Source organism: Cryptotermes secundus, unplaced genomic scaffold (genome assembly GCF_002891405.2).
Source record: "Cryptotermes secundus unplaced genomic scaffold, Csec_1.0 scaffold2256, whole genome shotgun sequence".
NCBI classification, from domain to species: Eukaryota; Metazoa; Arthropoda; class Insecta; order Blattodea; family Kalotermitidae; genus Cryptotermes; species Cryptotermes secundus.
The window spans coordinates 26465-43800 of NW_019720752.1; the positions used below are offsets into that span (position 1 = coordinate 26465).

Consider the following 17336-nt stretch of genomic DNA (forward strand, 5'->3'; position numbering starts at 1 on the left):
CCCTATTGAAAAGTTAGCGTTTAAGCGCAAACAATAAACTAACCCTGTGTAACGCACTGATCAGATCAGTAATGACTTACGTTTGTCCTGCCAGAGCATTAGTAGCGGACACTTACCGCCTACAATTGAAGCGCATGAAAAACAAAGAATAACGAATCATTGTAAATTTTCCGACGCGCACACTGGTCCGTGGTTTGTTACACAGCTTTCAACCTTCACTATGTATACGAATATAAAACAAAATTGTTCATGCAACAAGTAGAAATCATACAAAATCACGAGAATGAACAAGTTCACTGTAAAGGACAAAGTGAAGCCATACATACAATATATAAGGGTCATAAACCTGTCGGTGGTCAAGCTTACGACCGTTCAAATGATTAAGCTGCCATTGTAACATAAGATATGTAAGATAGGCATGATCTGCTCCATAAAGCCTGTCCTGACACAGGAATTGTGTATAGTGTAAAAGGAAGAATTTTCAATATCGTGTTATACAGGTATGTCCGAAATATACATTTAACGAAAGGCCAAGCCTATTCATAAGAGACAAACTCATCTTTTATCAGAGAGGATGGACATAAGGACTATTACTGCAAGAGTTCAGCTGGAAAAAATCTCTGGTCGTGGGCCTCAAGGAGCCTGAGGCCAGGCCTAACTGTTTGGCGGTAAACCGAGAGTCGTAAAGTAACTCTGAGTTTGACTTTGACTTTGTTTTCTTACCAAGCAACCGCGCAGTTATAAGAGATTTATATCTCATAAAGTAATCGCTATTTATAGCTCTACGAGTGAAGACGTGAACGTAGAAGCTGACGAACTTCAATTGTTGGGATTCGTTACCAGGCAAAGTCTACTTATTGCGTAACAACGGAAACAATTGTTTATTTGTTGTGCTGCTATGAAATAAGTGTTGTATTGAAACTGCAGAAACGAACTTCTCCTAAGTTTGGAAGCATCCGGAAGACAAATAGTGAAGAGTAAGGAACTACTTCTGTGCATAGTTTTATTAAACAATACACTTACATTCACGTACTTCCATAAAGAAAAGGTTATTAACAACAACTGTCAGTCTGAGTGACCATCGGTCAGACAAACACGAGCAAGGTACAAAAACCAATCGTTTGCATGTCCCATTTCCTTCTTGTGATATGTCTTGTTGACGGGCTGCAGGGTGTTTTGTATTTTCTGTTCTCTTCTTGTGACATGGCTTGCTGTAGGGGCTGCTGGTCGGGTGTTGTATGTTCTGTTTCCTTATTCTTGTGTCATACCTTGCTGTCGGAGTTGCAGGGCCTGTGTGACATGTTCTGTGTCCTTCTTGTGGCATGCCTTGCTGTCGGGGCTGCAGGACATGTATTGCATGTTCTGTATCCTTCTTCTTGTGACATGAATTGCTATCGGGACTGCAGAGCGTGTATTGCATGTTGTGGTTCCTTCTTCTTGTGTCATACCTTGCTGTCGGAGCATCAGGGCCTGTGTGACATGTTCTGTTTCCTTATTCTTTTGGCATGTCTTGCTGTCGTGGCTGCAAGGCGTGTGTTGCATATTCTGTTTCCGTCCTGTGCCCTGCCTTGCTGTCGGGGCTGCAGCGCATGTTTTCTAGAAATAAGAAAATCGTTATGAGATAACCTTCCTGTGTGTCTGTGTATTCCCTCCTATGGCTGCTAGACAACGGCTCAGGAAGCATATTCTCACACAGATAATACACACGCAACAATAGCAGAATTGTGCGATACTTTGTTTACGGTGCGGTGTATTTCGTATCTTATGCTCAGTATTTTGAGCAAGGAAAGTAGTCGAGTACATTTCTTTCGTCTCTCTGGTAGCTAATGTTGTGTTCCACTACGTTATTGTTAAAATGGTTTCCTTTTTTAAACAATTTCCGGGAAGAACCAGTCTCCTACTCTCCTTTAATATGTCAAGGATCACACAGAAAAGAACGTCTCCAACAGTTATCCATTGCCGCGGGAACGTGTCTACCGAGGTGTTTCCGCAAGAAAGTGTTTATCAAACGTTTCCCTAGCAACGATAGGGGAGATACATATATAGACACATAGGCTGATTGAACGGATTAATGATGTACACCGTTGGGATAGTCTAAATTGCCACGATAAAGATTCTTGTCTAGAAAACTGAGATTAACGGCCGTGGTATCCGTTGCGCTGACTATGCGACACGTATCAGCAAAAGTTGGCACTAACCGTGGATAATCGGCGTTCGCTCTGTCGGAATAGTTCACTTGTGGAATAAAAGCCACAGTGTTTAGTTTCTAGTTTTAGTTTCTTAAAGGTCGGTTCAGGCAATCGAAAGCTGATAAGGAGAGATGCAGATGCAGATACACAGACAAACAGCCAGGTGATCTCACAAGTCTACGTTCAGTTTTTTAAAACATATGAAGGTTGCTAAATAATAAACTAAAGTTATGTAAGTTGTCCCCTAGCCTTGAAGGAATGGTGCAGATCGGTGAATTTGTAAGAAGAATATTGTCATTCTTACAGAAAGATACTTATATGGTCTGACTAACTTTCGTTAGTTCCGTAATGGTTACATGCAACTGGCGCCTACTGGTACCACGGGAAAGCTTTGTTCATGCATTACACTAGGGTTCTAACCGGAAACTGGTGTGTATGTAAGGATCCCAGTTACTCTTTGTGAAATTACTGCGAGGACTGAAGATTCAATTTCAAAAGAAATCAGATTTCTGACAGTTATGATAATAAATTGTTAGAAGCAAAATACCTTCGACGTGCGTGTTATTATTCCGCTGTTATTTTGTTGCTATAAATTACACTTCCCGTCACTCGTCATTGTTGCTCTTCTAAACTCTTCGGCGTTTCTTTCAAGTTCCAACTTCCCGACTTATTTCACATTTCAACAGTTTATGTCATTCACTGCTTCATACGCCAATCCTGCTCTCATTGTTAAAAGACGTCATCAGAACTGATGGCCTTGGCGATCTGATTGTAGCTGCAGTATATTGAAATGGAGAAAGAATGAATGTTTGTCTCCTACACGTACAAATATGTAGGTTATTGTATCACAGTGTAGTCTGCTACATTGGAAGCGACGGTTCGAATACAGCAGGAATTCTCAGGAGCCTGCAACACTGGTGCACAAGACAACATGGCACCCTAGAAAATAGCAAGCTTCATATGGTCTGCTGCCAGAAGCTAATATCATGCAACGTTTTCTGTTTCCGTGATATAAAACAGTGTGATATGAAATCACAAGCCGGAACAGGGGAACGAATAGAGACGCATACTGTTAGGCAGCAGCACCGCAAAACACGTTCCCGCGGCAACATATACTGACACAACAATAGAATACAATGTCGTTTCAAGTCTCCAGGTCAAGGCAATTGTACAGTAAACATATATCCATAGCATTGAATCAACAGACAACAATAGAGGCCATTTTGAAAACTTTGATTTCCAGGAAGGTCGCGGGTTCAAGTCCCAGTGAGGTCATTGGATTTCTTTCAATTGACATAATCCTTCTGGCCGCACTAGGCCCTGGAGTTTACTCAGCCTCTAACAGAAATGAGTACCAGGAAGTAATTAAATAATTTTCCTGGGGAGTGAAGCGCGGACGGCGCGTAAGGATGACAAACTTACCGCCATCTTTGAGCCGATTATGAAGGTAATGTGGGACCCTTAACGTCTCACAACTCTATGGGCCTTCACGGCCTGTTACAGGGACAGCTTTACTTTTTTTTTTTACTTTTACGCACCGAGATTATGTAACGGGCACCAGTAGTCATTCAGTCGTGACCCCACAGAAACAAGTCCGAAACTGTCAAACAGTAATCAATATCTGGTGATGAGCCCAGATTGCGCTGACTGACTGACTGACAGATTGACCGTCAGTCGCAACGTGACTTTGACTTTGACTTATAGTTAACCTGACCCGTGTGGAGGCGGGGTCCAATATCTCCACCGTGACCCTGCGAGTCGTAGGAGGCGACGAAAATGGAAGTCTCAGATCTAAGACAGTGAAATATGGTCGTGAGTCCCAAGGGACTCGGAGACGAGGAAACTGCGCTGACAAGGGCCAGCAGCATATTAAAAGGAGACAACCATCCTCTTTTCAGAGACGGCGCTCCACAAGAAACAAGATCGTAACTGTCAAACAGTGATAAAAATCTTGTAATGAGCTCCAGATGGGACTCGACACCAAGACTCATTGCTTGACTCTCAACCAAAATTTGACTTTGGATTGAATTAATCATGTGTAGCTAAGGTACAGTGGCAGTGCGTGTTTGGCCGTGAGGTATATCCATAGTTAGCAGCTACTACCTTACAGCGACGAGTGATGGCAGAATTACAAACGGAGCACTTCCTGTGTCCTGGATTACGATCATGTAGTAGAGATTTATAGGGTGTGTAAATTATTGAGATTTTTACAATCATTTGTAATTAAGAATTATAAACTTTCAATAATTCCAATTGTCATTCGAACCCCAATGTCTACTCATTAACACGTGACAACATGTTTATACATGACTGATACTCAGGAGGTTTCCTTTCAGGAGCTGCTCATATCTTTGGATTTAAGATGTTCACACATTTATCAGAACCCTCAAGCTAAAACCGTAGGACTGCTGCAAACCACTTCTTCACAACCGACAAGAACACATTGTGTGAGGAGCGAGTTGTAAGGTTACAAAGAATTCTACATTCCCTTGAAACAAGAGTGCCAGAGGTTTGCTAAACAGATTTCAAGAAGTATTTCCTGTTCTAAGAGAAACAATGGTGAGTGTCTTGTGTTTCTTTGGATAGGAGAGATATTTTTTTTCAGCCCACAATTTGCAAGTTCAGAGGAACCAAATATATAGGAACAAGATTGTCTTAATTTTCATAATATCTGTTGTCACTTTTTTTTAGATATTTGAAAGAATTAGAGCATTTTAGCGTTTTGTGTGAGAGAGTCATGTATCTTAGATACTTGTACATGATGTGGGCAACTCATGTAGCTTTGGGGTGAATGTGGGAAATGCAGAGGAAACCCAGACAGTAAACCTGAATGAATGAGACCAGTTTGTAGATCTATGCTCAAAGGTTAAGGTATCACTCATCATATTCTTGTCACAAGTTAATATATTTGTACAGTTTACTGATGTTAAAATTTCCAGAGCTGAGGAGATTGGCTCAATGTTGATCACCTAAGAGATCATTCCTGCTAAGAGAATAGGCTTTCCCATTGTATATATCTTTGGTCATTTGGAAGTATTGAGGGTTTCTGTGTTCACCTGTGTTTACCCCCCAACAGCCTATACATATCTGGCACTTAGCTCCATGGAAGAAACTGGAAGTCAGTGGGTTAACCACAGTCCTCTTAAAGTACAGACACTACACCCAATGAACATGGGCCTGTGACAACATAGTGCATTATAAGGTTCAATCCTGTAAGGAGGAAAAGTAGCAATGATTACCAGTTTAAATAATAAATATAATGTCGTTCATTTGAACCTTAAAAATTGTGCAACTTCTCAAGTTTAATTAACTGTAATTGTGCTACAAACAATAACAAAATGATACAGGAAATTGAACTTACGACATAATATACTGTAGCGTGTTTTGTGTGTCACGCTACAAATAAACTCACGTAGGTCTCAAATTCCATAGAACCTTTATTGTTCTACTGAGAATGATTGCGCAAGGGCGAAACATATCGCAATACTAAGGGAAACAAGGGAATGCATTGTTGTTTGAAGCAATAACCATGCACTCATTGCGACATTTAATGAAGTTGAATTATTATGTCTGAATTAATCACTTGTAAGAAAGATGCTGAAACACATTTCAGAGAATTACAGCTGGAGGTTGTGGACTGGATTTGCATCTGCAGACCCATAAAAAGCTCCTGTGAACATGGTAATGAATATCGAGTTTCATGGAAAGCAGATATATTCTAGACTACTTGGTGACCACTAGTTTCTAAAGGAAGACTCTGCTCCGTGGACTTAGTTGTTTGTAGTCATTTTGAAGTTGAAAGAAAGATACATGTATAAAACTGCTAGTGTCAGTTTTATATAATGGAAAAGGAAAATGTGTCCTATTTTTATACTAATTTTCGTATTTTGAAAAATGCAAGAAAATCTACGAAGATATAATTACCTACTTCCTTTCATTACATATTAAGTATTTGATACGAACCGGACCTCAAAGAAAACACCACGTTCAGCAACTTGCGAATGCAATGTAACATGACTCAAGCAAGTTACAGTAGTGGATTTAGACTTCACATAGACAACATGGAAAATGTCGCGTCCAACATTTCTTCTCTCGCTGCTTATATAATGTTTGCCGAGCCGTTGCCTGCTCTGCTGGTTCTCAAGAGATCGCCCTGCTGCCTGTTCTAGTCCCCTAAGTAGAAAAATTCTGAATAGTGGAGCCTGAAAGGACGGCCGTTACAATAATATATAAACATTTGTTACAAGTTACGTGACGCCTGAAAGCCGGAATGTTGCGTTGATATATGCGCCATTGAAATAGCCATCGCTAGGCAACTCCTCGCAAATTAGTTCCTCCATCTAACAAGTGTCTACGTACCTCGACTGTCTGCTAAACGCGGCCGGTCGGGACAGGTGGGGTTAACTGCAGCTGCCCTTCGACAGAAGCGCCGTTGCAGGTTTCGGGCCCCGTCGATACCATTGACGACATTTTTGTTCTTGGTTGCGAGTCCCGCAGAACGAACTTTCTCTGTGTATCTCACTGCTAGGCAATGGTTCTCTTGCTGGGCAATGGTCCGCTTCATAGGCAACATCTCGGTAAATAATTTGCCGTTTTCTATCCGGTCCATGTCTTAGTGAGTGCTTCATCCCAGAATCTCTTGCATGCCATGCAAATGCACAGCCATGACAGATGCGGCATTTCTCGATTTGCAGAACCTTACAGGTTGGGAGAGAGTACATATATGGTGTTCGAGTGGTGAGATGTACCCAGCATCTTCTCACGATGCATATCAAGAAACCAGTATAAAAACCGAGGTACCATCAGATGCAGAAGCAGAGGACCCCCTCGCAATGACATTTCAAGGAGGAATAAAGGCTGAACCTGAGGTGAAATGCGTCCCTGTGTCCATGTTGGGCCGATTTCACAAATACAGGTCTCCCTCATTTTACAGACAATCCATTTGTGTACATTTGCTACACCGAACAACTTGCATTCGTAAGAAGTAAGGGGTTGTAGCACATTTTGAAAGATTAAAGTTTAAGGGTGTGGAGTGAATTTGCTTCTGTTATTCTATACAGCCATGACAGGCTCTTACGAACATGTTATCTAAATTCGAATACCAAAGCAGGCATATATATTGTAGACTAGGAGAGTGACCATTAGCTTCTAAAGGGAGACTCGGCTACGTGGTCTTAGTAGTTTATAGTCATTTTAAGTTGCTGGGAAGAAATGTGTAAAAAAATGTTATTATGAAATTAATTCCACAAAAAATGAAAATGTATCATATTTTAGTGCAATTTTCTTATTTTGATAAATGCAAGGTATTCTGGGAAGTATTAATTGCCTTCTTCCTTTCACTACATATTCGGTATTTGATATGACCCGAAACTCTTAGAATACACTTAAATAACTTTTGAATTGAATTTGACCTAACGCCTGAAAGCCAGAATAATAGATTCCGATGGGACAGCAGTGGTTGAGTAAACATGTTCCCATAGCAAAAAATTCACTCCCAACAATGCGAAAATGTTGGACACGATGCATCATCCGTGTTGTGTCAGGACCTCAAAATGTAGTGAAAAGAAAACACGCGATTTTTGCTTCCCAGGACTGTGAATGCACAGCCATGATAGAACGGCATTGATTGTTCTACAGAACCTTACAGGCTCGGAGAAAGAACGAAGTCTGTGTAGTAAGATGTCACCAGCAGCTTCTCAAGATGCATATCAGGCCATCAGCGTGAAAGCTGAGGTATCGTCAGATGCAGAAGCAGAGGAGGGTTCTCAGGCAATAACATATTCAGGAGTAGTAAAGGCTGAACCTGAGGTGAGCTGTTCATCTGTGTACATGTTAGGCCGATTTCACTAATAGAGGTCTCCCTCGCTTTACGAAGTTCTCCTATAGCGAACGACCTACATTCGTGAGAAATCTTTTGCGAAAGCAGAATACATGCGGAGCAGGGGTCTGTTGGGGAGCAGCAAATATCAGCACCATCCTACACCCCACACCATTACAGTATGTGACCATCTGCCTGATTCTAAACATACAGAGTCGGCTGTGCATCTCATGCTTACATTTCATCCATACATAACTGTCTTATGTGTGCACATCCTGGCTCCCTAACTGCATAAATTTGGTTTGGAATTAAAAAATTCCACTCCAAAGCGGACAGTGGAAGCTTCACACATGGCTCCACAACAAAGTTCAGATCATCATAAATATTGTATAAACACGGTGACCTACAGTACACTTGTATCTACTGCTCCAGCTGCCTTGAGCTTCTACGCGTGGAGAATCCGGAGAAATTTCAGGCACCCTGAGGAGGCATGTCTCGTTCTGTACCCATCACACTATGTTCACCCTGCCTTCAACAGTACTTTTTCAATGAACACTTAACATTTCCAGCCTGAATGAGGACAATTTTGCCACCTTCTGCGTGTTTCATACTCATATGAAGTATGCTAAAAACACGTTCTGTAATACAGGGAGTCACGCCTATCTGAGTCTTTGTTATCCATTTCTCTGTATATAGAGTGCAAGAGTACTGGAAACGCTGTGTGTGACAATTCCCCGCAATTCCGACGATCCCTTCTATGGACTATGAATTTTCCCGAGAGAAAATGCTTCCCATCAGAAGCGCATGCGCTATTTTGTTCCGTTACCTTTCTCGCACCCCCCCTCCCACACCCGACCCGCAACATACATCATTGTCCACAAGTTATGCCCGCTGTTTCCTGCAGCCACTGCTTCATGTGTCGGGGTTTTCTGTTACTTTCTCTGTGACTGTGTCGAATTGCAGCCCTGCCGTATGAAGGAGAGAGCGTACCAGTTTACACCCCTCATGTGCATCTTGACGTTATGTGTCACAAGAAGAGGGGCGAGCGTCAGCAGAATCTGCACGTGCTCTACATGTTCGTAAAATGATTATTCATACTATTATGAAGGGTGTGCGGTAACTGAAACAAATGCTGCTAACTTCTGAAACTACTTGAAGGCGAAAATTACTCGCTAGAAGTGTGGAAGTTTGGGAGTGGCGTCTCACAATGTGAAGCGAGGATATTATGTGCACACCCTCACAAGCCTAGCCCTCCCCCTTCCATGATATTAATGAACTAGGAACTGGCAGGGTTGGACAGGCGACCACAAGATTACCATGGCGATGGTGAGAGCATAAGAAAAAAATACCTTAACAGTCGAGACGTTTAAGAGGAAATTTCAGCAAATTTAATTATACTGTGGATTATTTGGGAACCATGATCCTCTCTAAGTTTATTCTGCCAAGGTTGAATTCGAACTGAAAGATACGTTGTCATGCTATTAAGAAATCATTATAAAAACTTATAATTCGATTTTTAACCCGAGCAATTCTACGAAGCGCAGGCCGCTCAGGGGGAGACAAGAACTTAAGGCAGGCCCGCCCAGTTATCAGCCAAACACACATACACAGAGAAAATATAAAATTATTGTTTAGTGTACTCTGGAGGGTAAAAACGATCGAGAATTTTAAGTAGCCATATGTTAGGACTGCTTATGTAAAGAAATTTTTACTTCAATACAGTAACTTTATTAATTCAAAATGTGTACGAGTTGTCTTTGGCTCGTTGGGCAACGATTCCTTTCGAAAACACATTATGGGCGGCATGCTAAATTCTCTGCTTCCATGCGCACCTGCGGTAAGATCATATGAAACAGTACTTATTAACCGTTGTTTACATTTTTTTTGGGGGGGGGGTTGGGCAGAAATCCACCCTTTAAGGGGATTCGATTCATGTAGCATCTTTTCAGTTTTTTGTTCGGACTGCGGTCATGAGAGTTGCTTCTTTGAAAAGTCTTGTGATTTTTCTTGTTTCTTTTCCGTAGTACGTAAAAATGACCCATTTTGTTGTTTGGTGATTTGGGATTGTATTTTTGTTGAGTCTATAGTTTCACGAATTGCTTGTGTTTAAGTTTTTATTATATTCTTTTTCTATAGTGTGTCTTGTATAATATTCAGTTCCTTTACCTTCTAATTTAATTTGTACAAACGACACAGCACGCACGTAAACTTCACGACTAATAATAAGAATATACAATCAAGAGAAGTAAACGACATCTCCCACCATCCGGAGGAAAACAACATGACCCAATGTTCGCTCACGATATTTTAACATAATAACTAATCATTTACATACAAAAGAAAATTTTAATACAATTTTAAATACATTGGGAAGCTACCGTATGGAGAAGTGAACATCATATTGCGTGCAATGGAAAATCCAAGTCAGAATACCTAGCAAATACGCTTAAAAGAAACATTATCATCGGTAAATCTACACTTCAAGAAGCGTCATCGTGAATGCCTAAGACAAACATCATAACTAACTGTGATAATAACAAAATTTATATAGTGAGCATTACGAGTATTCATAGCTTAAGTGCATATTATCAAAACATCTTATGTGACAGTGTTTCCTGATCGTAGTGGTGCGCCTCTGAGGATGATTCTTTTGAATCGAAGCATGTAAGGTGCAAAAGACTGAAGTGTTGTAAACTTGTATGTCACACTGGACTGAAAATTATCCACTTTGTCCTTTTTCTTCAATTATTTTTGGATATGTATGTAGTCTATTCATCAAGTAGGTACTTTATGATCATAGGGGTGGTATGGGACATCCGGTATCATGGCATCTCTCTGTGTAGGATTCCTATATATTTCGAGTTTTAGAGTTGTTCTTTTCTGGTATATTGTGAGATCCATTTAGTTGATTGAGTTGTGTTGTTTCTTTTCAATAGTAAATTTTATATTAGTTGTTTGTTTATTGAATTCGATTAGTGTTTCATCCATGTTAGCCTTTTTTGTTTATATATTATAAGAATGTCGTCTATGTATCTGAAATATCCCATTAGTTTTTAGTTTTTAACACTTGGTGCAGTTGACTTTGCTGCATGTGTAGGATGTATACCTCGGCTAATATAGCGGAAACATTAGCAACCACATCTAATCCTTCCGTCCTTTTGTAATATTGTTGGTTGAATTGGAAATAATTTTCTTCCGTAACTGGTGTCAATGTTAGAGGACTTACGACGAGCTGATCACCCGCCCAATGAGTCCTACCGAACGTGTAAAATCTCGGAGTGAAAGTGAAAGTGAAAGTGAACGGAGAAGTTCATGGAGGTATGCCTAGGCCCACTGGGGCTGTGGTGCCAAGGAAAGACAAAGTGGTTTTAACATGTTTATTATTTCTTCTTTATCACTTTTGGCGATTTCCGTGTCGTTTTCAATAATAGTGATGACTTCTATTTTTGGTATGCTAGTACACATATTCCATATATCGAATGAACACATTGTCATATCTTCGTTAATTTTTATGGAATGTAAGTCTGTAGTTAGATGTCAGCGTTTTGGATGTTATACACATTGGGCAGGTTTCGGCAATTGTGCAATGCTGTAGATACTTCGCTAGTTTGTGTACGGGTATGAAAAAGAAATCACAAATCTTTTCAAGGAAGCAAATATGAACACAACAATCCGAAAGAAACACAATTTAAAGCCGGTAAAGCCTCGCCTACAGAGAGATGAGTACGAAAATTGGCGTATACCAATTGAGTTTCATGGATTGCCCACAAAAATATATAAGGAAAGCGGGCCGAATATTCAAGACAGCATACAAAGAAAATATTGGACATGCCGCCAAAATGTCGGAATATCTGAATCAGAGCGGACGTCCATTGATAGATAACGGCCCAACAGACAAGTTTCCTGCACAACCGAGGTGACATTTCCATGACAACGGCCAGGTAAATATTTATGTTTTATGGCAACGGAAGGATGAACTGTTGGATTCGGTTTTCCCTAGTCGGCAAGCCAAGCAGTTATGAAAGAGGTCAGAATTGCACACAGACGTGAGAAGACAGCTTCGAAGTCAGAATTTAAACCAACAGTTATAAGCAGAGTTAAGAAGCAAAGAAAGCTTTCAGAAGTGAAGTACTAGAGAACACAGAAAGTGTGTGAACTGTTATAATTAAGTATAATTGTGTTAGTATCGTTCAATAAACCCAGCAATCGAAACTAACAAACTGCAATTATTTGTCAAAGAACCCCGGACACATGATAATTTGGTGTCAGAAGTGGCTAATAATACCAACTCATGATACTTCAGCCACACAATAAATACAGGACGTATATACGAGAGTATAAATAACACCATGAAATTATTGAAAACAGAAAAAACGAAATCATCTCAAAACACTGGAAAGATGCCATATCCTATTGTCACATGTCTAACCGTTGCTGGGCAACGGGAGGTGGAACGAGTTACCACGAAGACAGACCCTTGATAAACAGTCGGTTGTCAAGTTACGCAACAGGAAACGAGGTTACGCAACGGTAAGGAAAGCGGTGTTTCTCAGAGTCGTGCCGAATAGAGCCGAAGTGAGCCGAGCCGAAGCTATGCAGCAATAAACAACTCTCGGCAGCGTTCCCCAGCAACGCCTGTAAACATGCGTCACACAGCAGGGGAACCCGTGCAACGACTGTTGCCAAGCAGTCGGTAAACACGACTTCACACAACGGTGGTACCTATAACGTAACTGTTTTCTGTGTTGACCGTGTCGAGCCTAAATTAGGAGCAGCGAACAATATTCAGAGTGAGGATTGAGCCAGTTACGAGTGAGTGAGTTACTACAGAGAGATTAACCAATCAGTTGCAGTCTAGCATTCCCCGGAGTGAATGGAATCAGTGGAAGTAATTGTGATACTGCAGACGGCAGTAGTGGTGTAACTGTAAACTGTATAAATGTGAGAGCGAGTGTTCAATAAATTAGCTATATCAAATTAGGTGTGAATTTACTTATCACGTGACATATACCCCAAAAGACTAGTAAGACTGTTACAGAGCGGCCTCCGTAGTCTAGAGGTAACATTCACACCTCATGACTCGTAGTACGCGGGTTCAAATACCCGGCGGAGGTCGTCGAATTTTTAAGGGCGGAAAAATTCAGGGAACAAGTCCTCCGGGAGGGACTTTAAGCCGTGGGTCCCGTGTCGTAGCTTTACGGCACGTATAAGAAACTCATATCTCCAAAGGAGTTCACTGAACCAAATTACGGACGTTTCCCGCCCAACAGCAGTCTCTAATACCTCTGGTAGATGGGGGAAGCATTATAGATACCTCTCAGCTAGTAGAGCCGGTCTCGCTGGCTGGGAGGGACTGATGGTAAGCACCAGTACCGGTAGGATATAGAGACTGGTAGAAATCATAGAGGGAAGCACAATGGACCAGTACAGGTATAAGTGCATGGGGAAACCCACCCTCTCCAATAACTAACTAATTAACTAAGCCTGTTACAGTAGCCGCGAGATCAAAGGCACGAAACGTCTTCGCTCGCTCGGACACTGGGATCGTGGGTTGGAATCCCAATCAAGGCATGTATGTTTGGTGTGTGTATGCGTTTATTCTGAGTTTGTGCTGTATTGTGTTTAGGTAGAGGTTTTGCGACGTTCTGATCACTCCTCCAAAGAGACCTACCGTTAATGAAAAATGATTACTGAAGTGAATAAGAGGCCAAGGCCCTGAATGGTCTGGAAAAACCATTAAAAAAATAAGATTAGTAAAGACGGATTGCAGATAAATGACACATACATCGATACCCATAATCCAATATTAGAAGTAATACAAGAGTTAAACAACAGATAGTGACCAATATATTTCATAAAAGGGGGGTAAGTCCAAACCGCCTAAACATTCAGGAACAAGACACGCAACGAAGATCACAAACGGGAGGAGCATAACACATCAACCATAGTGAATACTCAAATGAATAACCACATCACACACAAAGAAATTCACATACATGAATTCTAACAGAAAAGTCACTCATGTAACATACACACACACACACACACGCATCTTAGTGACAGCAAATGCATCAGCAACAAGGAAAGCATAGATTTCCTCATTAGCTATATTCAACACCTGATCATGGCAATGATGGCGGATGCATGTAGTGTATTTTGAAAATTTAATATACTTTTAAACTTGCAGGGGTGATAAGTTTGTGGAACTTGGTGTTGCACGTAAGCCGACGAATGTTCCATGGCATTCTAGGAGGAGACTGATATTGGTACATTTCGAGTATTGCAGTAGCCGAGTCTGAGTAACGGACTCTGTTGCATTCTTTTCCTCACATCATTTCTTAACTCCGCCATTAACCAGATCCCTGTATAGCCTTAAATGCATTAAAATATTCCATGATTTCAGTCCGCAAACGAACTATAGCGACCAAGCGACTGCCGCTTCTCGGCGAAGTTAGTTCCAACTTTTAGCGGATAGAATATGTCTCGTGATCAGCGCAACGAATCCCCACAACCGTAATTTCGGTTTTCTAGACTGGAGCCGCTATTTCCTTGATATAGCGCCTTAATTATCATCACGAGAATGAGTGGACCCCGTTCCAGGCCCAGTATTTCCTGGGGGAAAAAATAGTAGCGCCGGGAATCGAACCCGGATCCCTGGATCTATAGCCAGAAGCTCTTACCACTAGACCACAGAGGCGGCCTACAAATGCATAATACAATTTCATTTTGTAATTTGTTTTGAAATGGAAGTGAACCTCGACTTTTATTCCCTCACAAACTGCCTGAGTATGGGTAGCGCAGTCGGTATAGCAAATGGTTACGGGTTAGAAGACCAAGGGACCGAAGTTCGAGTCCAGGTAGGGACAAGAATTTTCGCTTCTCCATGTCGTCCAGACTGTTTCTTGGATCCACACAAACTCCTATTCAATGGGTAAAGTGCGTCTTTTCCCAGGGGGATAAAGCGGCTGGGACGTGAAGTTGACCACTCTCCTTCAACTAGATCCGGGGTCAAGAAATCCTGATATATATCCACTCACACATACGTCTTCATGGCGCAGTGTTTATTTAGTTAAGCACAGGGCAACATTACCTTTTACAGACTGCTATGTAAAATGAAGGACACGTTAGCGCGCACTCACGCACTCTCTCTCTCTCTGAATTATTTTCGGCGACCCCCTTAACTCCTACATGTACTTAGATATCAAATGTATTTTTCCTCGTAATAGGGTTATTCATATTAGATCTTTCGTTTTGCAGGCTACCATATATAAACTTCAACCTGCGCTTTGTGAGAAGCGACCATATTCCTGTGAAATCAAGAATAACTCATTCAGTCTTCAGAGCCATCTAAAGACACATCAGCGTATACATAGGGGTGCGCGGCCAATTTTCTGTGACGTGTGCAGTAAGTCATTCTGTGATCAGAGTAATTTGAAAAGACACCAACGCACACATAACAGCGAGCGGCCATATTGCTGTGACGTGTGCAATAAGTCATTCCATGTTCAGTGTCATCTGAAGGCTCACCAACGCATACATAGCGGGGAGCGGCCATTTTGCTGTGACGTTGTGCAGTAAGTCATTCAGTGTTCAGAGTCATCTGAAGAGACACAAACGCATACATAGCGGCGAGCGGCCGTTTTGCTGTGAAGTATGTAACAAGACATTCAGTCGTCGGGATAATCTGAAGACACATCAGCGCATACATAGCGGGGAGCATCCATTTTGCTGTGAAGTGTGTAACAAGTCATTCAGTCGTCAGTATAATCTGAAGACACATCAGCACATACATAGCAGGGAGCGGTCATTTTGTTGTGACTTGTGCAATAAGTCATTCAGTATTCAGAGTGATTTGAAGACTCACCAATGCATACATAGCGGGGAGCGGCCATTTTGCTTAGAGGTGTGCAGTATGTTAATAAGTGTTTAGAGTCATTTGACGAGGCACCAATATACACATAGCGCCGGGCGACGTGTGTAATAAGTCATTAAGTCAGAAGGGTCATGTGAAGACACGTCTAGGCTCACACAGTGATATGTGTAGCAAATCATAGAGCAATAATATTGGGTTTGGTCTAAGAGAAGAGAATGTGACATGTAGCATGCCACGATGTTGCTTGTTGAGGACGAACTGCACACACCTACGTTTGAACTTTTATAGGAGAGAGTTGAGTGTTTACAATTCTACGTTTGTCCACGAAGGAAATATATGGGATGTTAACATGTATAAGCAACAAAGCCACATCTCTTGTAGAAGAAGTGTTAGTATCTGTAAATAAGAAACATACAAATCAAATCATTTACCTACCCATGTGGTACAACGGAACGAAAATTTATTATGACCGAGACAGACTTTGATTTCGAAAGTACACAGCATTTGAACATAAAATAATCGTTTCGAATGCAATGTGACCAATATTTGTAGATACAGTTTCAATTTAATGACCAGTATGAGGGAATATATGTTACAAAACCCACTCAAAAAGCCAGTGTAGTACATAAAGCAATAAATGAATAGTGCTGTTCCTTAGGTCTGCCTCTATTCACTATTCACTATTCACTCTATTCACTAAACGTAGTGCAATTGATGCACTTCGTGCACAAAAATTACACTTGAAGTTTACCTCAGGACTTGCAGATTACGGTTATCCATCGTGACACGTTTAACTAAATTCGGCCTCTAAATGTGTATGCAAATACTGAAAATTGGCAAATTGGGAAGGAATTTGACGTCAAGAGAACACACCACATCTATACATTATTTGCTTTTATGATATTTAAACAATTTTTACTAACGAAAATTTTATTTCAGGTCTTCTTTACAACACGAACCGCAAAAGCACAAAACTGGCCATTAAAGGCACGCAGTTCCATAGAAGTTCAACTGATAATTAACACTAATCTCCGGAACTTCTACTACATTAATGCGCCATTTAGATTTGATTATCACTTCTCGGAGCTTCCAAACTGAAATGCGTACCACTGCCCACTGCGTGCCAATAACCCTCTCCCCCTTCGTACTCATAATGCGGCTGGAAAAGTTAGGCCAATTTAAAAATTCAGTGACTTCATCTGGAATCGAACTTGCGACCTTCCGTCTTGTAGCATGGTGCCTCAACCAGCTAAATGAGGAAATAATTGATTCAGGCGTGGAAGCTCCGGTCAGAGAGCGTTATGTTAACGACAGCTTTTGTGAAAGCAAGAAGAAATTTATAAGACAGACTTTAGTAAACTTTACCAAAAGCAGTGACATGTTTGAAGGAGTGTACACGTTATCACCTCAGCTTGCTTACGACGCTCTCATTGACTACCAGTTTTTAATTTCCAAA

General features: G+C 41.2%; 1 protein-coding gene across 1 annotated transcript in view; it reads left to right on the forward strand.

The window, feature by feature from the left end:
* The first annotated feature begins 6853 nt into the window (after positions 1-6853).
* Positions 6854-17336, forward strand: part of LOC117283020 (zinc finger protein 436-like) — a 28041-nt gene continuing 17558 nt past the window's right edge. The window contains exons 1-2 of the mRNA XM_033755121.1: positions 6854-7057; positions 7827-7997. Coding sequence (XP_033611012.1) covers positions 6854-7057; positions 7827-7997 — 375 coding nt within the window. The remainder of the gene's footprint in view (positions 7058-7826; positions 7998-17336) is intronic.